Here is a 21,575-nt window from a genome sequence, read left to right on the forward strand (position 1 = left end):
TGTAAAGTTCAGAAGAAGGTCACTCCTTCAGAATCTATTTCTAAAGAGATTTTGTTATGGTTTTCCTTTTGCATGCATGCCTCAATACAGCTAAAGTACCAGAGACAGACAGAGAAGAAGGGTGGATGTATAAAAGACATCCAAAATAAATTTTGAAGTACTTTTTGCCTGAGTGGTTCAGGCACATATTTTCAGCCTTTGGTACAATTTGTGCGTCTGAAAAACTTTACAATGTTGGGCATTAAAGTAGCTTAAGCCTCCTCCCATGTTCTGCACAGCTGATAACCCACTTGCATCATAAGGCTAGGAGAGCTGGACTGACAATCTGCAGCTGCCTGACAACATTCAGAGGGTTCACTCTGAATTTGGAGACTTTATCTCACATACTCACATTTTAAGGCTTTGACTGAGGAGTCACTCAGGGGATACTCTGTATGTGATACATGGCAGAGCTAGGACCAAACCTCAGACATGCTCATGCATCCATGCCCAAAAGACCTCATGAAGGCCTTGCAATATATTACCTTGTTCTATATTTGAAGGCTATCATCCCACACAAAAACTCATCTCTTACAACAACCCATGATCATCTATGTGGCTAACTGGATCAAGCCCGCATAAATACTGCGTGGGATCACAATGACAGAATGCAGGTTCAGAGATGATACAACTATCACAGCTAAACCACAGAGAGAGCTGTCAGTCTGAAGGTCACCTGTAATCCTACTGGCTGTACACACATAATCTGCTAACTGGCCACTAAGGAGCTCTTGCTGGGCTGACAAAATATTTACCCACAATCTCTTGTGGACCCTACCTGGGCTTATACTTCTTGTGAGGTGATCACTTGAAACTTCTCTGAAGTACAGAGCAAAAACACATGACTGAACGTGTTGAGAAAAAAATTAACTCACAATGGAAGTCTGGGAGGAGAGACCACCCCATCTTCTCTCCATGCCCACCAGGTGGGCAAAACCAATGTGGAACCCTCTGATAAAGAATTAAATAAACGGCTTGTGGGTAAGAAGTGACAAAGGATAATTAAAATTATATTTAACTTTATCATTGCCTTTCTTCGGTGTTTTCTGCAATGCCAATGTCAAAAGATTAATATGTTTACTGTAATGGTAACCACAATTGCTTCCCAAAGAACATTCAGTACAGCACCACTGCAGGTCCCCCTCTGCCACCATAGCATTTTTCCATGGCATCCCCCTGGGGACTGTCACAGCTGAGAACACCAGCACGCAGTTCTCAAAGCATTAGATGTGCTTCCTGAAGAATTAGGCCTGCAAACAATATGAGAGGAAAAAAAGACGTGTTGTCTACCAGGAAGAAAAAAGAAAGATGCATCATGCAACCATGGGCTGCAAAGCAATCTAGGCCACCAAGGACAAAACTTTTACATCCCTGTTCAAATCAGTATTAAACTCATCCCGCTATCTAAAAATATTATCAGTGGGAGGAAAAGCATGTTTACAGATTAGCCACAGAAATGTTCCATACCAACACTGAACTACATGACTGTGACCTTACAGGCATGCACAAACACTCACACAAGGGTTTTCACTGAAGCCAATCAGCAAGCATTCAGCCAAGTGGCTGCCAGTTGCTGCAGATAAAATGCTCATCACATTGCAGTCTGGCTCACTGTACGTTAAGCACATTCAAGTGAGAACCTGAGTGATTCGTCTGGGCCATTTTCATTTTTGGGACATGACTTTGACCTCAGTCATTTTTCTGAGCTGATCCCTTTTCTGAGTGACTATCAAACTTTGCACAATGGTGGGAGGAAGAGTCTTCCTAAGCATAGCAGGAGCTTAGGACATGTCAGATAAATACATCAAAAAGGAGATTATTCCTGAATTCTAAAAGCCCACTGGAAATATATATGACATCCCCAAGGCTGTCTGACACTAGCATCCCTCAGCTGGGGTTGTTAGACAAACAGCTCATATTTTACTTAGAGTGAAAAAACCACACACTCTATGGTTCTCTGACACTCTTTAATCTTAACACAGCTGCAAGCTTCTTTCAACAAAGAAACCTTCTGGGTGAATATGACCTTTGGATAAATCCTTGCATATTCTCTGTGGTGGCATTTATTGTTACAGTCAGGATAATGATTCACTTTGTGAACAACCCTGGGAGAGACTGCATTTTCCAGCAGCCCTACAGACCTGTAAATATGTTCCTCCATCACTGTCGCACCTGTACTGCAAAAGGGGAGAACGATGGGTCAAAGGAAAATAAGATATTCTTTCACACCTTCATTTGGGTTACCGCACAGGCTGATGACCTGGAGCAGAGAGACAACATTCATATTTACAAAATATTTTGGAGAACATTAAGAAGTTTTAAAGTTGAGGCAACTGGCTTCTGGAAGGCTCTGTAAGAAGTTACTACTTTTTTTCCTGGAAATGCTAGCTATCTGGGCATAATGTATTTTTCTCAGCCGAAAGGAGCAGCAGAGCACTGATGCTCTTGCAGAACATTCAGATGCAGACAGTGGATGTTACAAGAGAGGAGGACAAACCAACACAAGCCTTGCAAATTAAACCATGAATCTCTTTGCACGCTTTCAGCAATACCATTACTCTTCAGCTAAAACTGGTTCTCTTGCAGTTGACACTCAATACCACACAGAAAAGTTTCTGTTCCTATTGCATATAAGGAAAATAATCCTCTCTTGGTCATTTCACCCTTGGCTCACAACACAATCCTTTTGCTGAGCCACCAAGAAGTCAGAATTCAGCCTGACCATGTAATTTGACAGGCTCCAGGCTGTCAAGGAAGGGAGGTGTCAAAACCTCCTGGGTAAACTACTTCTGCTCTAACTATTGAATGACTTATGGGCTACTTCATGGAACACAATTCTGTCTAGAGCTCCGAGAGCTGAACTAACTCAATCTCACCACTTGAGAAAAGATGGATCAAAGAGCTGGTTCATGTCAAACCGAAGGGCTTTCTCACATCTGAATGTAAAGTGGACTTCAGAATGTTATTAGCACCTTAAGCTTGAAGGATGCGATGCTGCCAGCCTCAAGCCAGCATCTGCAGGAGATTAATTTCATGGAGACTGAAAAAAATAGCAGCGTTCAGATGTCTGAATTATATACATTACTAAGCAACAGAAGCAAGCCAAAATACATATGCTGCATATGTAGGAATGATAGTCACACAATATGTTGGTTTATGTGATCAGGCTCCGATTTCTGACTTTCCTGGCACAAACTCTCTTGTGTTCCAACACCTGATGTTTAAAATGATAAAACATCAAATACAAAAGGAAGAACAGTTGTGACCTGGAATGAGTTTAGCTGTGTTTTCTTGCTTTCCAGTACGGAGGAGTCTATGTCACAAAAGTGCCCAGACTGTTTGCAGTAATGAAGACATAGTCAAGGACCATATAGATATAAGGATCATACCAACTGCAAACTTCAGAGAACTGTGCTGTCACAGCCTGAGATAGAAACATAACAGTAGGACACCATAAGATGCTCCAATTACTGTTGTTCATATTGTACCCACTCAACACTTCCTCCCCTAGGCTACCAGTCTAACATTTTTCATGCACTCTACATAACCCCACCAGTTCTGTTTCAGAGGGGTAGAGCCACAATTAAATGGCTCTTTAAAGCAACACTGTAATGCTATATTCTATAAAGTATTATAACAAGCATTATAGCAAAGCCAGTTACAAAGTTTGATTGAAAGACAGAGAAACAAGTTCCTATCTTTGTAAAAGGTTGCTATTGGATGTCTATATCAAACAAACTTCTGTTTTCAGTCAGCATCCAGACTTATTAGGCCTTAGGGAAAAAAAAATAAAAAAAATCAAGCTTAGTTTCCTCTCAGTCAGAATTGGTTTTCAAGTCAATAAATCATAATATTGACCACAACAGAAACCAGTAACTGTTTAAGATCTTATTCTGAGCTTTAATTATAAACACTGAAGAAATTTGTCAACTCCTAACTTCCTAGTCATATGGAAAAGCTTCTAAGCATTCTGCATAGGCCGCTGTCTGTCAGGCCCATCACGGTTATGGAACTAAAACATATTCCACCAACAACGCTTTGAGCATGTACACACAGGATCTTTAACTTCGGGTATGACTTTGAACCCAGTGTCTGCATCTGCTCCAAGGATAGTGAGGACAGTGAAGATAATAAATAGCATCTTTTTATGTTGCAAGAGTTATTAATTCCAGTCCCATGGCTAGATTTCTTGTGCTCGTATAAAACAGCAGCTTCCAAATACAGGGAACGTCGAGAGAAATCTCTGTGCTATTCCATAACTAGAAAGCACTCTTGGCCAAGTACTTTATCATTTAGAAAGAAAGCATATGAATAGCACTGAGAGACAAAAGAGACAGGTGAAGGAAAATCTCTGGACTACGAGACAGCACAGTTTGCATGCAGCTGATAAGAGAAACACGTAAAGTGAATTCCTAGCCTCAAAAACCAGATGGGAATCCTGGCCAGAGACACAGCCTGGCTACCTCGTAACACAGGCTGCAATCACGGAATAGATTACGTCAACTCAGATGGCAGTCTAAAGATCTTTGGAGAGAGTATGGTCTTACGAGATGATTCCTTGTTAGAGAAGGTCATCCTCTCATTGTCTCTGTGCCACTGTGGTTTGTGTGATCTAGCTAAGTCATGCATAGTGTGCCTGTCATAGATGACTGCTATCTGCCTTCCTCATGCACAGGGAGTGGATAGAACACCAGCTTAAAAAGACTTTGCAGAGCTCTAAGTAACCAGAAAGATAAACCATCCAGAGATCAGAGTGCAGGTGAGTGAAATGAGAGCTAAAATACAAATCAAACATCTTGTTATTAACGGGCTGAAATGATTTTGCACTGTACTTCAATTTTATGCTTGTGGGTATTTTGTTTGTTTGAAATTAGAGCTTTGCCGCTGTTTGCGGTGAAGAACAGGGCTTCCTGCAAACTTAAGAATCAGGATGCATGTGATAGGAACTCACATTTCAAATGCTAACTAAATATGGTATAATTAACACAAAGGATCTGAAGGCATATTTACAAAACCAATGGCAGATGAAATAATCACCTGTTTTTCAGATCTCCGTAGTTCTTCTCTGATTACCACATGACCCTCAAGCCCTTCAACTGATATCTTGGTGATCCTTCCTCACATTGTCAAGTTGCCATCAGCACAACAGAGAAGAACCACGTAGGCAGACAGATGAGCAGAATAACAAAGGCTTTCAAACCCATTCAGCATGGACCTTGATTTCAGAGAATAAGGTTTCAGGGTATGTTTTTTCTTGTATATTTACACCTGCTGTCCCAAAAGCAAGCCTTCTATAGTCCATACCTTGGTCTGGTATTAAGTTTTGACTTTTTATTATGTTTTTACTTGCCATAGACACATTACTGCACAAAGTATTAGCAGTAATATGTCTATGGCAGCAGGCTGTTGTTTAGCTGGACCTTAAAAGAGCAGAGACCTAGTTCCTTAAAGAGTAGCAGTGCTTTCTTCTGAAAGTTTTAGAAGAATGTGCACTTCAACTAGAACATGACAGTACACTTTCTGTGCATGTGAAACCTCTTAAATACCATCAGAAGGACTTGAGCTTCAGGCACAGAACGAGGCACTTTCAGATTTTAATCTCAAATCTACTCTTGGCTTCCTGTGCAAAGGACTCTTTCCTCATTTCAACAACTTTAAACCAAGGTGCAGTGAGAATTAAATGTTTACACTGCAATTTGAGAATATAAAGTGCTAAGAAGGAGCACTTAGGAAATGAACTTTGTAAACTTCTTCCTTGCTTCCATGGCATCCGCCATCCTCAACAGCCTCTTATTTCATGTACTCAGAGTACATAACCTTAAGCACTCAGTCTGTAAACTACATACCTCACTTCAGAGCTGATGTACAAAAATCAGCTGTCTGAATACCTCAACGCTTACGAGAGCTTCCTCTGGACTGATCACAAGAGAAATGACTAGTTATTAATTTTCACACGCTGAAATTATTTTAGCTTTTATGTTTTCGAATATTTTACAAACAGAATATTGGTTATAGGAGTACCCAGGAATGCAAGAAAACATATGGCTCCTACTCCCTTCAGTATCCCCAGCACATTTCCCCACCAATTTTAATTTCAACTGGCTTAAATGGTGGAGTCAGAGAGAGACTTAAAAGTTTTCATCTTCTATATCACGATGAAGATGTGAAATCTCTGTACCTGCTCTCACATACAGAGTCCTCCACTGGGATACAAATAGATCCCTCTCACTTCCTTTGGATGAGGAAGGGATAATTTGCTGTATATTTCAGAGCCAGTGGCATTTTAGTTCCTGCCCTGCTCCAAGATGGCACAAGCAAGCTCCAGCCATTAGCCCTCTCCCCATGTTAGCAGAAGTCTGCTCTGATGCATTCACCAGAGGCACAGATAAGCATAGAAATACGCACGCACAGCTCAGCCAAGTAGCACCTCAACAGTTTAAAAGGGGAGCGAACCTGAACTGATTAGCACTGTGTAGCTAATCAAAACATTAGTTATTCTGATGGTAAATCTCAAGATGAGTAAATACATATTCCTGTATAAGCACAAGTGCCTCCACCCATTCTTGCTCTATTTCCAGCATTTTTTTTAATTTTTTTTTTTTATTTTTTTTAAACAGCACTGCTCAGATGCTCTGGAATACAATAACCCTCTGGTGTTAAGACCTGAGCATCCCAAGACCTCATCAGCAACGGCAGTGTGCTTGTAGAAAAACAGGCTGTGTCTGTCTATCATGTTCCATTGCCTGGCACTTGCCTACATTTGCTCCTGGTGCTCTGCTGTCAAGGGAGCTAACATTCTGCAGGTGGAATGGCAGCAGCAAGGGCCTTCTGAAAGAGCTTGAGCTGTGCAAGGAAATTAAAGAGGCAGTGGGCATGAACTGGAATACATGAGCATCAGGAAATATTTCTGTCATCCATGCAGCACTGGCATCGGTTGTGTGGAAGCTGCAGAGTCTCCTCCTTGGAGATCTCCAAAAGCACCTGGATGCAGGCCTGAGCACCCTGCTGTGGGTGTCTCTACTGGAGCCAAGGCTGCACCAGATGGACACAGAGGTCCCTTCTCACCTCAACTGTTCTGTGATACTGAGTCCTTACAGGGAAGGGCAGAGAGATCATCACTATAAATTGTCTTTGCTATAGATGGCTACCAAGAATCTCACAAAATGTAAAGATCCCCAGTGATCTCCAAGGCTGGGAACAGATTTCTCTGCTAAAAGACAACCAGTGGAAAGATTACAGTTCAGTCTAGCCCTGTATGAAGTCTCAAGAACAACCCCTTCACAAGTTCTCCACCACAGCAAAAGCAGGCAGGATAAGCTGTTCTGGGCTGTCAAAACCTTCCTAAGGCAAACTTTCTACAAAAGTTTTTTTGTGCTCACGTCCTGCTTTGTCTGGTTATCCTGCCAGAAGCATAAATGAACTCATAAGAATAACAGGAGGATTAGGTTAAGCTTATTTTTAAAACGTTTCCCACAAATTCATCTCATTTGCCTGCTTATAAACACCCTTGTTCATCTATGCTGTGTGTCTAATTAGGCAGGATATACTGCAGGTGGCTTAAAATAGGAGCTGAAATATAGTAGCTTTGCAGTTATGCATGTTAAAAGAAAGGTAATTAAAATTTCATGCTATGAGCTGTAAACTGATCATCTCAGGGGCCTGAAAGGGATTTCTCCGCCATATATGACATGGCACAGTTGGCCAGCTACAGTATGGGTGGGTTTCCTCTTCCTTGCAACAATTATTAGCTTCAGCCCAAGGCAGAATATGAGAAGTGATGGGTTGGTTTCCTGAATTATTTATTCACGGAAATAGCAACATTTTATTTTTATTTAAAAATCAATACTGCAATAAATTAAAACGTAAAAAGCTAAAATTAAATAAAAAACAACTAGCAAGGAAAGCCTTGCTGTGAGCATCTCTCTGAAGCTAATTAAAGTGAGATCGAACAGAGGTCTTGGACTCTGTAGCAGCCGTAGTTCAAATTCTACAGTATCTGAGAGAGGCACAAAATATGCTCTAATGATGCTGACAGCTTTTCTGAGTAGCATCCCTCCAAAACCAGGCTTTACTTTTGCCATTAAAAAGAATACTTCAGAGTAGCAAGTATTTTTACTCTGGGAGTGGATCAAGTTGCACTAGCTGACAGGTGGAGTCTTTTAAAACAGTTTCACAAGGGAGGATACCGCTCTGCTTTTCTAGTAGTTCCTCCCCACACCTGCTCTTCTCTTCTTTTAAAAATTATGCATTGTATTATACTACTGAGACATCAGGGATATTTTCCAAAAAGCGAAAGGGCCCTTTCAAGAAAATATTTACACAACAGGGATGTGCTTTTGCTTTGCCAAAAAGTAACAGTCGTAGTGCACGCTCATGAGTGGCATAAAGTGGCACTTGAAGACTGCAGATTTAATAAGGAGCTTGGGGGTGGGCAACTCTGTATTATAAAAGCTATGCCTGGGATGTTGTTAAAAGCCTAGCAGATAAGGCTGGAAAAAACGTGGGGGATGGCAGTACCAGGAGTTGCAGAGTACTTCTACGAACACCTCAGAGGTGAGAAGAAATACGAGTGACCTCAAATTAGTGAAAAACAGGAGTGACCTCTGAGTTGCATGCAGCCAGCCAAATTATGTTGTCTGCTTCGCAAAGCCACCTCTTAGATTTCACAAGCAGCGGGCAGACAGGATCTGGGAACCCTAGCCTGGATGCATTTCACTTTTTGTCTACTCCACTAATGAAAGAATCCTCTGTCTCTGAACCAGTTTAATCTGTGGTATAGAAAGTGGCAGAAAGGCTAGTTCAGGATTACTAACACACAGGTCTGTGTACTAAGCCTGCATGGGACAGGGACAGCCACAATGATAAAGTCACTTCCTTCAAATATAGCAAAGTTCCCATGGTCTTCAATGAACCAGGATTTTATCCCACAACACCAGGGCACTGTGGACCAAAGTCAATGAGCCAAACAAATTAAATCAAAATAAATTAAAAGAAAAAAGAATCAGACTTCTCTTAAAAGCAACCCAGGAACAACAGTTTCTGCAAATGCTTTCCATATTGGCAAATGAGAAGTGCATTTATGGCACTCTACTTGTTCTGTTAGATCTCTATCCCTTTCCTGCCTTCCCTACCATACTTTACAATCACTTCTGTCATAGTCAAGTTGACCTTACATTTTCACAGAGAGTCTCACATCTGTCAGACAGAGGGCAAAGTAGAAGACAATATTTTGTTATGAAACACCTGACTTGAATTTCACTGAGACGGGTAATAAACCAAAGACAAATGAAGTTTTACTAGGCAGAAGCAGGTTTTTGTAATAAGCCTCTGCATGCATGATAATCACAAATTGAGCTCTTTCCTGGCAAGGAGCAGAAAAAAAGCCTCATATTACACTTGCAAGCAGTAGAAAATAACATCTCATTCAGTGTAAAGAGACAGCATCAGGTAGGGTTGTGATCACATAATTAGGTAAGAAAAACAGCCACATTCCAGACGTGCCATCCTTTGAAGCAAAGGAAAACTCTCTAAGTTTTAATCACAGAATAGTATGTTGCTTCATCTGGTCTTCCTATAAAAATATTTCCGTGTTAAAAAAAAATAAAATCATTAACTTTCCATATAGGGAAGCTCAAAGTGGGTCATCGGGGAAGCATGCATTTTTTTGGCTGGAAATAAGCCATGGATGGTCCCAGGTGAATGGTGTCTGTCCAACACCACAGTCTTGTCAGATTTTGGAGCCCTCTCCACCCTCATTCTCTCCCCTGCCCATTCCCAATACCTCAACAGGAAAGGAGACATCTGTGAATCCTCTGGCACTGCTTCAGTATTTCACAGCTGTAATAACCACTGATACAAAGAAAAGAATGTTTTCTAGCCCCAAACTCCTGAAGTATTTTTTCTAAACAGACAAGTGGATGAAGCTTGGTTACGTGAAAAATACCTCACCAGGGGCAGGGGTATGGGAGAAAGATGAAGAGGAATCATGATCCACAGATAACCGAGCTCAGCTTCGGTTTAGATTTATCTTTCCTGGCCATTCAACCTATTTGTCCAAATCCAAGCTTTTGATCCTTAAAACTAAGCAGTACTTTTCTGGCAGCCTGCACTAACTCTTGGCTAATTCAGATGAGAAATACTACACGAAGAGGCTTAGAACAGTGGTGATCTATAGATTTATATGTATACATAAGGTGGTATTTCTACAATACTCTTATCAGAATATAGGTAGTAAAGTTTGATCCTTGTTGCTAGGAATTGCAAAGTTCAGACACCACAAAGTTTCTTTTCTCCTATTTGTTAGCGCTGTCAGCTACCAGCACTCAATCCTGGTGCCTCTTACCTGTGTGTCAGGGAGTTCATCATGACATTCCACAAGATTCACAAGTGTGGCTCGGTGGCAGACATTCAGAAGTAGTTTTGGGAGTAATGTCAATTCCTATAAGGGCACAAAGTCAAGGCAGCCCAGCCAGATAGATAGAGAATGTTTTCCCAAGCACCTGTACTTTTGCAAGGCTTGGCAACAGCAGCTCTCTTGTTGCCTATACATTCAGGTTTATTTTTTTTCCACATTTGTCCAATATAGAACTGCAAAAAAAAAGTCACCTTGTGTAAGTAGAATGACATAAAGCAGAGTATTTCTGAACAGAAAGCTTGAATTATTAAGCATTTAATAATACAAGCAGCTAAAACTTGGGATCACTTCACATAGATAAAAGCGTCACAGACACTGAGCAGAGCAGAATAAGGGGAGCATCTAGCTCATGGGAAACTCAAGTCCTGGTGAAGATTTGCTTAAAAAAAGTATGATTATAATGTCCAATATTTTTGAATTCCTTCTAAACCAGAAGCTCCCTGGGCCACACAGTTGCTCAGTGTGAATTTGCCCAAGAAGCTGAGTGAATTGTTTCAACCTGAGCTCCTCTCTTCTGTGGTTACACTGCTGTTAGTACCCAGAATTAGGGTCAGATTCAGAAAGGAGGTCAGGCAGGAGCATTGTTATCTCATCATGAAGGCGAGCAGGAGCAAGGTCTCCACACGGGCACCATCCTCAGCTTCAGATTACCATTACAATTTTGAGCCAATACTGCTAGCCCTGAGTTGAAGTGGGCACAGGCCAGCTGTGCCAGCAGGAGACACAGCTGTTGAGGCTGGGGTAGGGGCAGGAGCTGCCCCAGACAGCATTCAGGGCTACAGCCACCCTTTGACTCCACCACACGAGCCCCAGAATTGCCTGACCTTAGCTGGAGCAGCACAGGAAACTGCTGTGCCCACATCAACAGCTGGGAGCAGAAAACCTTGCAGGGAGGATTTTGCAATATGCACCCTTGGCAGAAAACAGAAGGCTACAGAGATCCTAATTCCAACCACTCCTTGAACATGAAGTGGGCCTTTCTGAAGTCATTCTTCAGCCGACATTTCTTTTGCACTGTCCCGCTGAGCGAACACAGAGGCATAACCACATGAATTTTACAGCTGTAGGACATCATTGTTAATGGGAGAAAAAACCCTAAAAAGTTGCTTCAAACCCTTGTGTCTTTTAAATAGAGCTCGTAATTAACTCAGCAATGCTGCAGCTCACATGTTCTCTGCAGCCATTCACGGCATATCTATCAAACCTAATAAGAGGGAGCTGATGGACTACACAACACTGCAATTGATGCACTGATGCTAAACAATAACGTTTTCTCTAGTTAAGTGGAAAGTTTCAGGAAAATTAAGCATCTGAAAACTTAACTACACAAGGTAACTGCAAAATAAACTCACTAATTCATTATACTGGAATAGAATCAGCACTCTCAAGGAATATTTAAGACAAGAATTGCAGAGTAGATTTGCAATTCCCAAATGCCTTTGAGTGATTCAACTGAATGAATTATAGAATCACAGAATTGTTTGAGTTGGAAGGATCTCTTAAAGGCCATCTAGTCCAACTTCCCTGCAGTGAACAGGGACATCCACAGCTCCACCAGGTTCCTCAGAGCCCTGTCCACTCTAAACTTGAATGTCTCCAGGGATGGCACATCCACCACCTCCCTGGTCATCCTGTCCGGTGCTTCACTGTCCTTATGGTAAAAAACTTGTTTCTTGTATCCAACCTAAATCTACCCTCTTTTAGTTTGAAACTATTTCCTTTTGTTATATCATTAAGCTATTATTAATCATCGTTCATCATAAAACATGGAATATGATTAAATTTAGGTGTTTAAGACAACAAAACACACCTCTTGCAATAATTACAAAAGAGCGATTAAAAGAGTAATAATTTTTTTGTATGCTACTGACAGTTAAAAACTTAATACCAAAAATAACAAAAAAATTAACAGTAGAAGGAATAATAAAAAAAAGACTTGTCTCAAGCACAGTTTTTCCCATCTCAAGTAGAGAAATCTACTACATGGCAAAAGCAAGACATTAAGTATTTTCCTAAATCTATGTCAGTAGTAGGGGCCCCGAGCAATGCCTGACCAGCCATTCCTGAGCTCAGCTGCCATATACATGCCTTACAGATGGGTGATTCGCTAATATCATGTTAATACCATATTCCAATCCTATCAGTGACACCGAATCATTACAAATCCTGCTTACAAGGGCAGATATTACTAGGGGTATTAAGTCCTGTGTCTCCCTTCACGCTGTTCCCTGCAGCCCAACCAGCTCCTGTGCAGAGCAGTGCTGCTGTGCCTCCATCACTCCTGTGTCTGCACCCTCTGCTGGGTGCTGCCCTGCTCCTGTATCTCCCAGAGAGGCTTCCAAGAGGCACTGGCCACAGCTGAGCAAAGGAGGCATAGACTGTACCATGAAGCTGACCCCAACGCTATATGGCTCCCCCAGCTCACTGAAGTCAGCTCCATGCCCCTGCTCCTGTGCAGCTCAATTACCCACAGTGAGATTAGGGGAAGGGCTCACTGAGTGCTGAAAGATCTGTTCCTCAAATCCCAAACCCCTAAACCCTTATTCAGGAGCTTAAAGAAAGAGTACCGTGATAATTCTTGATAATGTGATGAGGTTTTTTTGTGTTATCAACAGCGTGACAAGATGATACCACTTATTACTTACTTTGTGCTGCTTACATTAAAAGGCAGTTTCAGAAGTCTGAATGCAAGCTTTACTGCATGCATGATCAAAATATTCTTCTCTAAAAAAACTGGTTATTTTCTGGAAAAGTGTAATCCAGGATTCTTTTCCACTTTTATAAGTACAGAACAGAGCAGAGGTAGTGGTGATGATTATCACTGCTTAATCTCTTCTTAACATGGAATTTACTAAGACCTCCTTTACCAAAACCTTCAAAATTTTCTCCCTACTTAAACTTGCCTCCATGAAGTTCAACCCTAAGAATTATTTTTAGAGCATTGCTCAAGAATACTGAACAACTAGAAAGGCATCAAAAACAAACAAAAAATACCAATCTCAAACTAAACAAAACAAAATTAGAAGCCCATAAAACATGTCTAGTCACAATACAAAGAATTAAAAGAGTGGTATAAAATTAAATGCCAGAATTGCTAGTTTGGAGTCTGGACTATTTCAAAATTCTTTCTTTTATGCTTTATTTTTCCAGGCGCTTTGCAGAGATGCAAATCACCAAAGTTACAACATCAAAAAAAGGTGAAAGGTAAGGTGCAGAATCATCATTTCTCATAAAGCATCAAAGATCTATCAAGGTCAAACTAAGCGCTTAGCTGTTCTTCACCCCTGTTACAATTGGTGCTACAGCCAGAAAGTAAAATGGGAAAAGAAACAAACAGGGAAGGAATGCTCACCTGTATCCAAAAATGTAGGTTCACTAGAAAGACTCCACAAAGGAGGGATCTCCAGCAAGAGACCCTTCCCCAGTGGCAGTCAGCCCTTAAATGGGGTCTAGGAGAGGTGCAGCCAGGCTCCACCCCTTTGGTCACACAGCTGAATCGCCTTCACCTGTGCTCCCATGGCTGACTCAGTGCTTGCTCAGGTGATCAATCAGTGGTGCAGTCTGGGACTCAACAGTTCCCATACACCCCAACAACCATACAAGAAGATCTTTACACTTTCAAACATTAACCGTATCCTTTTCACCTAACAATCGAGGCAGTCTTGCTGTATGTTTTTTGGATGGCTAACAAAAGGAGAAACTACAGCTGTGAAAAGGATGAGACTTCAAATGAATTTGAGATGTCTTCACAAAAATCGCATCAGTAACACAATGTCAGACAAATGTTTGCAATGCATTGTTCGCTGCCTTTTTTGGTATTTGCAGAAAAACACACCCTAGTTTGTAAGGTTCCTGCTGAGTGTATTTCTATTTCTGAGAATTCTTATTAGCAGTAAGTCACTAGAAGAGCAGCATAGTGAAAATGAGATGATGCTGATAATATAGGCAAGAATAACCAAGAAAAAATAATCCTTTGAGAATGCAGGATTTTAAATGGAAAAAATCCATAATGTGTTGGAGAGTAAAAACTGAGAATTTATCCAAGTCAGAGAGGAAAAAAGCAGGAAGCTGAAAAAACCTGACCCCAACATTGTGCTTTCTTCACTGCCTTTTGTTACCTGAAGGTTGTTCATAATAAAAAATAATTGGAAAAATTTAGTTAAACCAACAGTGGTGTCTCTGAAAAACATTCAGGAAAAATGCAGCTCCTAGAAGTACTCATATTTTATATGTAAACACACACATGTATAATTATGTGTGTAAATATTTCTAATAAAAAGCTTCGCAGAGCTTTCTCAAATGCATGTTAACCTGCTTGGAGTAATTTCCTAGTATGAAAAATGGCCGTGATTGTTGAATAAATTATTTGTTACAACTTTGACGGTTTTTAACAAGCAGCAACATCCTACTAAATCTCTGCATTTATTTCTCACTTATATTTTATCCGTGACTCCCGTATTTGGATCTGAACATTCTAATAACTGGTGATATTTAAATAGAAGCAAATGAACAGCCACTTCTGACAGGATATGATGGTCCTTTCAATGTAAATTCTCCTAAGAGAAAAATAAACTTTTCTCCAAAGGGACATAATCTAATTAAATACTTGCTTGATGTCAGTGTCCTTCCAGGAGAGGAGACAATATCGTAAAGGAACAGAAATGCTTAATGGTAATTCTCATGTGCAAGATTTTTTTCTGTCTGCTCTAGCCAAAATGTAAATCATTTTCCACTGTAGTGTCAGGAAAGTGTATTGCAGTAAATCAATCACAAACTACTTTTAAAAAGGGACCAAAAAAAAAATAATAATCAACTGCAAAATGAAACAAATCTCTGTATGCCTGTTTTCCATTTGTATTGTCATCACTTACCTTCAGAGAACGATGGAAGTGAGATGGGAATGCTGCTGAAATGCATCCAACAGACTCTGTGTGCATGTGTTAGCAGCTCTAGCGGTCTCTGCTGTGTCCCCAGCCATTGGAAAAGACAAAGCATTACAGCCTACCCACGGTATAATTTTTACTTTTTGCTGGGCTGCTGAGCTGGGATACTCTATAGGAAGCTAAACGCAGAAACACAGAGACAAGCTGTGTGATTTCTTTTAGCATTTCCTAGTACTCAGTAGTAGTACTTCTGCTAGGGTAGATAAAAGTCTTTCTGCCTCGTTATAAAAGAAGAGGAAAGGCAATTCTTGAGGGAAATGGGATCATTTTAGAAAGCTTTTCCTAATAAGCTCTACAGTTGAGCAGATGTGTGTGAGTGGGGAAAGCTGGGAGCTCAGAGAGCAGGCAGCTCCATCCGTCATCACACAACTGTGACTCGGCTAGCTTTTATCTTTTATGTCAGGCAATCAAATGAAAAGCCAATTTTATTTACTGAGTGAGGGGCAAATAAACTCATGCCAGTTAAAGAACAGAAATGATGTATCTGTGGTTTAGACTGGAAACATTTTAAAAATAAAAACTCTTTAATAGTTCCCTCAGACAAGACTTCTAGATCCTCTTCTGTCTTTGTTTGCTCCTAGGGCAAGATGGGCATGGACTGAACATTTTGTTAACTCGGTCCTTTCAAATTTTCACACCCACAAACTACACCATCCAAGAGGAAGAAGTAGTACTTGATGTCTCTGCTTTAATTAAGTCATTTTCAAAACCTTTTCGGGAAGAATTCTCTGGACTACAAGCAATAGCAATTAAAGTCAGCCTAAGCTTTACAGCTGACTTTGAAATTAAAAGATGCTTACCAAAACGTTTTGAAGTCTTTTGTTACTTTCCCCCTTTTTTCAGTCTCCAAAAGCACTTTTCTTTCTCTAAGTGGTCGTAAGTCTGCCTTTCTCCCTGTCAGCTGCTCAGCTCTGTATTAGCTTAGGACTGTCATTTTCTGATCCCTGTGTCAGAAAAAGCGTTCCATAATGTACCTGCAAGTGTAAGTGTAACCCTGTTTACTATTACTGCTCAAAAACAGCTCAAAACATGCACTGAAATTACTGAATTGGGTAAATTTTGTGTGTGTTTTTTTTTCCTCACACAATAATTTTTTCCTCCTCCTCAGCAAGCCTCACTTACCGGTAAAAAGTTGTGTAATCCACCGTTGAATGACAGCTCTGAAAATCCCAGGCTTTGAGCTTCTGGCATTCCCGGTGAGCCCGGAGTTTCACCCTGACAGTCCCATGGCAGAGCTCAGGCACAGGTTTCCTCTGCGGGCGACTGCAGAACTCATTAGACTCCACACGCCAGGATTCAGCAAAGTCGTCCACGTCAAACTTGAAATTCCCATCCCCCCCGATCAGGTCATCTCGTTTGTGCCCATTGTAGTTACCACACAGGCCACAGAGTTTGCCCTTCAGATGTGGTGCAGCCATGACTTCCACAAAACTGTCTCCATCCCATGAGATTTCCAGGCCTAACAAAAGAAAGAGATGAGATAAAAACACAGTTTCGAAAAAGAAAAAAAAAAAAAGAAAGAAATTGAGGTTAATAAACTGTACCTTATATAATAAACTGTACCGTATATATGTGAAACAGTGTTCAGAGGAACCTAAACAAAGCTATTGGTTTCCTCCTGATAATACTGTTAGATTTCTATTTACCTCTCAGTAAGCACCTCTGGCAAGTGTGGTGTTTCTTAAATCACTGTTGATTACAATATACTTGTCCCTCTCTGTGTTTACTTTTCTTCCTCCTTGCTATTCGATGGGGTCATCCTAAAAAAATCTGGATCCAAAGCAGAACTGCTCTCAAAACTGAATGATGGCTGTTGATCAAGTCAGCAAATTGAATTTTCTAGGGCAAATTTCTAGTGGATTTCAGGAGGGCCACAATTTCAGCCACTGTCACCTGCTGGACAGGTCATGGGTGTAAAAAGGTGCCCATGCCCTATGGGAATCTGACAGTGACAGTGAAAACTTTCTTATCTAAAGAGCTGATAATCACTTGGGTAAGACAACAATTCCAAAATCAGTACTTTGTGTGAATAAAAAGAGATTCAAAATGAAAGCAAAAAGATGCCAGATGAGTAAAACTGCTGCAAGAAAGCATTCTGAAATGGATTCAGATGGATCATTCAGATGGATCAATCTTCTGAAGTTGACCTGACAAGTCAGCAGCATTATGGAGTGACAGTAGACATGGAACATCCATCTAAAGGCCAGGATATGAGTGTCATGGTACAATCTATTTTACAGTAAGGTTTCATACTTGCAATGCATCAAAATCAAAATTGCTTTCTGTGTGTGAAATCTATTTTATGTCTATACCCATGTAAAACTAAATGTCTAGCTTTAGGTCTCTTTAATGGAGAAAAATAGGTAGTTCAGGGTTCACAGCATGGATGTCTAATACAGTGGGAATAAACTACCTTCTGAATGCCCTTCTGTTTCCAGTGACATTATAGATGGTCCAGAAAGCAGGTGGAGCCTAAAATTATAATTTTAACCTGAGTTATAATGAAGTGAATTCTATCTTCTTATATGAAGTGAATTCTATCCTCGGAGCAGTACATACGTATCTCATAAAGGAATGCAATTTTGGTATTGTATGTGATAAAAACAACACCAAGTATCACTTAACTTTCACCCCAAAATGGCCCTTCCAACATCTGATGAATGCTAATACTTTGCATCTCTGAAGTGCCCTCCATCTGAAGACCACAAACCACTTTGCTGATGTTAATTTATTCCCATAAAGTACCCATGTGTGGCAGTTATTTAAGGATAAACAAAGGAACCTGCTTTTAAACAGGATAATCCAGATTTCACTCTCCTCTGTGTCTGGCCAAGAATACCAAACAGCACTGCTTTGTGGTGCAGGACCAGGGATTTGCTCCAGATTTCTACATTTGCTCTGTGGGCTGGCTTAGCACCACCCTTTCCTCTTGTAAATCAGCACTTGTCACTGTGCAATCCAAATCCTTCTCTGTGCTCATGCAAGTAATTAACATACCAGCGATTCAATTCAAAGCTGGAGCCCTTTGTTCAGCAACACATCCCACTGTCTCCTATGACAATTCCTACCTGTGCACAGAGGACCAGGGTGAGGCCTAATGGGCAACGATCACAGAATCACAGAATCATTAAGGTTAAAAAGGAACCACTAACATCATCTAGTCCATGCATCAACTGTGAGAGCCCTTCAATGGCTGTAGAAGGGGAGCTTTGCCATCAGTGTAGACTATCACGTCCCATTTTGATTTACACTACCCCAAGTGTTTGGGAGAAGATTTACCCAGCAAGGTTTGCAGATAACTCTGCATCAGTCTCCACAGACTATTTCATCATGCTTTCTTATTGTTATAGATATGCAATGATACTACTAATACATATACTATGACGTTGCCTGAAAGCAGCTTCAAATTCCTTCATCATCCCAGAATGCATAGGACCACTTTCTCCTCCAGAGGCATTTTACACCAAACCAGCTGAGAAATTGTGCAAGAATACTTTGGTTAATGAGGCCAGCACAGTGGCAAGAAGGAAAGCTGCCTTTTCAAGCTGCTTCATACATTATCCTTGCTGGACAAATTCAAATTCCAGCTGTTTTTGCTTCTGACAACGTTGAACAAAACAAAACACAGCTTGATTTGCAGACACCAGATTAATACTGCTGTGCTGGCATTTAGAAAAAAAACTTGCCATTAACGTATAAACCAAGATTATTTCAGACTTGAGAATCATGTAAACTTTCTGAAAGTTTGAAGTATCCAGATCCAAGTCTTCAGACAGCTCTCTTCAGTAAATAGCTTCATTTTTAAGGTAGTTTTCAACTTGTTCCCCAAATGAGCTCCTTCAGAAGCTGCTGACTTTAAGTAGAGTCCCAAAAGTCAGGTAAATGATTTAATCCTAATTTTCCTTTTATAATGTTTTTTTTTTTCTCGTTCTCAAGTAATGAATTACTGACTTTCAGTGAAATCACCTGTATTTATTACAAAAGGCTAACTCTAATATAATCTTGAATATTCGTGTGTCCTTGGTGAGACACTGGCATCTTGTCATGCATTGTCCTGTCAACTCTAGATATGCACGCATGAATAACATAAAATTCTGATTTTTAACCTCAGCATATAAAAATGCACACTTTTAAATCTAGAGGTCCCTGCTTTGATTATGGGATTTGATTCAAGAGAGTTACAGTTTAACTACCAGCAGTGGACGTATTTTTCCTACTTAGATATAAAGTAATTACACTATATTTGCTGTAATTGCTAAGACGCAAGCATAGCAAGTAAACTCATTATGCCAGGTTGTCTTTAGCTATACTAACAAGATTTCTAGCTTTCATGAACAGTCTAGAGTTTTCTGTCCATAGTGGAGCTTCTTCCATTTGGGGTAATTAAGAAGGGTATTTAATCTAACATGTATGAGAACTCTGTCAGTGCCTGCTTGCACCATGCAGAGTGTGCCTTTTCGTTTGTTCACACGCAGAAAATTCAGTTGGTTTCTGTAAACCAACTAGAGCTGTGACAGACGGGATTATGCTATGGAGCAACGTTTAAAATGGTCTCCTTGGCAGACAGAAATTGTTTGGAAGAGTTTCCTGGTGCCTATAACCCCCTCTCTTTCTCTCTCAATGGATGAGTTTCCCATTCGCTTGGACAAGAATCAGAATCCAAGTGGTGAGACTGGAAGCCAAAGGATGCAGCATCTGTCCCATCTGGAGATGTGCAGAAAAGGAACATTCTCAGAGTTACTTTTTAGTGTATTCCAATTTTCCTCTTTCTTTGAAGGACACTTAACCAACTTGGTACTTGATTTCTTAACTTGGCACACTATGTGCTCTACTGCATTTAAAAGAAATTCTTCTGGATTTATGCACATCACACACTGAGTTTCACATGCTGGGAACTCCCATCAATTGTTCTGCATGATTTTTCATGGTAAAGGCATCCTCAAGAACTGGCAGATCATTCTTCCCTAAAAATCTAGGGCCAACAGAAAATCTCAGCGAACCAGATATGTGAAAAAGATCTGCCCAGAAAAAAAACAACAACTAAAAACACTCCTGCATTGGAGGGACAGATGAATTAGCATCAACTCTGTGACCACCAGCTCTCTTGTCTTCTTAATATGTTAATATACTCATTGTAGACAAGGAATCAACAGCATGCCAGACAGTACTGGGAGTACCTGCAAGTTCAGGGTGCCAGAACTGCTGCTGCGGAACCCAGGGATACAGCTGGTGAGGAATTCAGCAACAAAACAGGTTTTCACGGGAAAATGCCAATTCATCAGAAATGAAATGCATCAGGGAGGCATATCAGATTCAATGAACTTCCAACAGAACTCAGGCATGGCTCCAACCTGGTTTCATGCCAGCTCGCCTGGTGGGCTGTCTGGAAGCCTGGACTCTCAGGATATGTAACTCCAGGACAGTCCTGCCATGCAGACTGCCTTGTAGCCAGGGACCACAAGGTTTCCTGATGCATTGGACTCCCCTGTTTTATCCGGGACTCAGCTCCCAGCTCTGCAAAGGGAAAACCAAAAACCAAGGGAATGCTGACTGAGCTGTAAGCACCAGACTCTGCACTTTCCAGACCAATTTTACTTCAATTTTTCTTCTAGTTAAGAAGCTTTGCTTATTTTTCATTATCTCCTTCCTTTGCCTCTGTTCCCCCACTGTGTTGAGAAAGCATACATTTTAAAAAAATCCATGTTCCAGAAAATTCTCAGATTATTTTCCCTTGGCATTTGGAATTTCTTGTGGAATAGAAATTTTGTCTTTAAAACAGCTCCACTCAGCACATTTCTTCTCTGTACAGCCTCTCTGCTGCTTATCCTCTCCCAGCAAAATGGAGTCATGTTGTTCTCTGCCTCTTTCCATGTCTTCTGTGCTGAGGTAAGGAGGACTTGGCCTATCGTGCTGCCTTCAGTAAGAGAAACCTAATCCTTCACTGTTAAGGGGAGGAATTATTTAGACTATAATTTGCAGTGATTACACAGTGTTTGGTATGTTGTCATATGCCATGTTTGCACTCCCTCTGCCAACACATGGACAAGGATGTGTGCAGTCATTTATTAGGCTTGCACCAAAGACAAATGGAATAGCAGCGGGATTAGCTGTCATTCATCTTCAACTGAAAACTTTTCCGTGGCCTGTGGTTGGCTAATGAAATCCACATCGCCAGTATT

At 40.7% G+C, this 21,575-nt stretch overlaps 1 protein-coding gene across 1 annotated transcript in view; it reads right to left on the bottom strand.

Annotated features, from left to right (window-relative positions):
* BMPER (BMP binding endothelial regulator) overlaps positions 1-21,575 on the bottom strand; it is a 144,870-nt gene that overhangs the window by 24,461 nt on the left and 98,834 nt on the right. Inside the window, exon 14 of the mRNA XM_031554058.1 lies at positions 16,519-16,855. Coding sequence (XP_031409918.1) covers positions 16,519-16,855 — 337 coding nt within the window. The remainder of the gene's footprint in view (positions 1-16,518; positions 16,856-21,575) is intronic.

This window comes from Meleagris gallopavo, chromosome 6 (assembly GCF_000146605.3).
Source record: "Meleagris gallopavo isolate NT-WF06-2002-E0010 breed Aviagen turkey brand Nicholas breeding stock chromosome 6, Turkey_5.1, whole genome shotgun sequence".
NCBI lineage: Eukaryota > Metazoa > Chordata > Aves > Galliformes > Phasianidae > Meleagris > Meleagris gallopavo.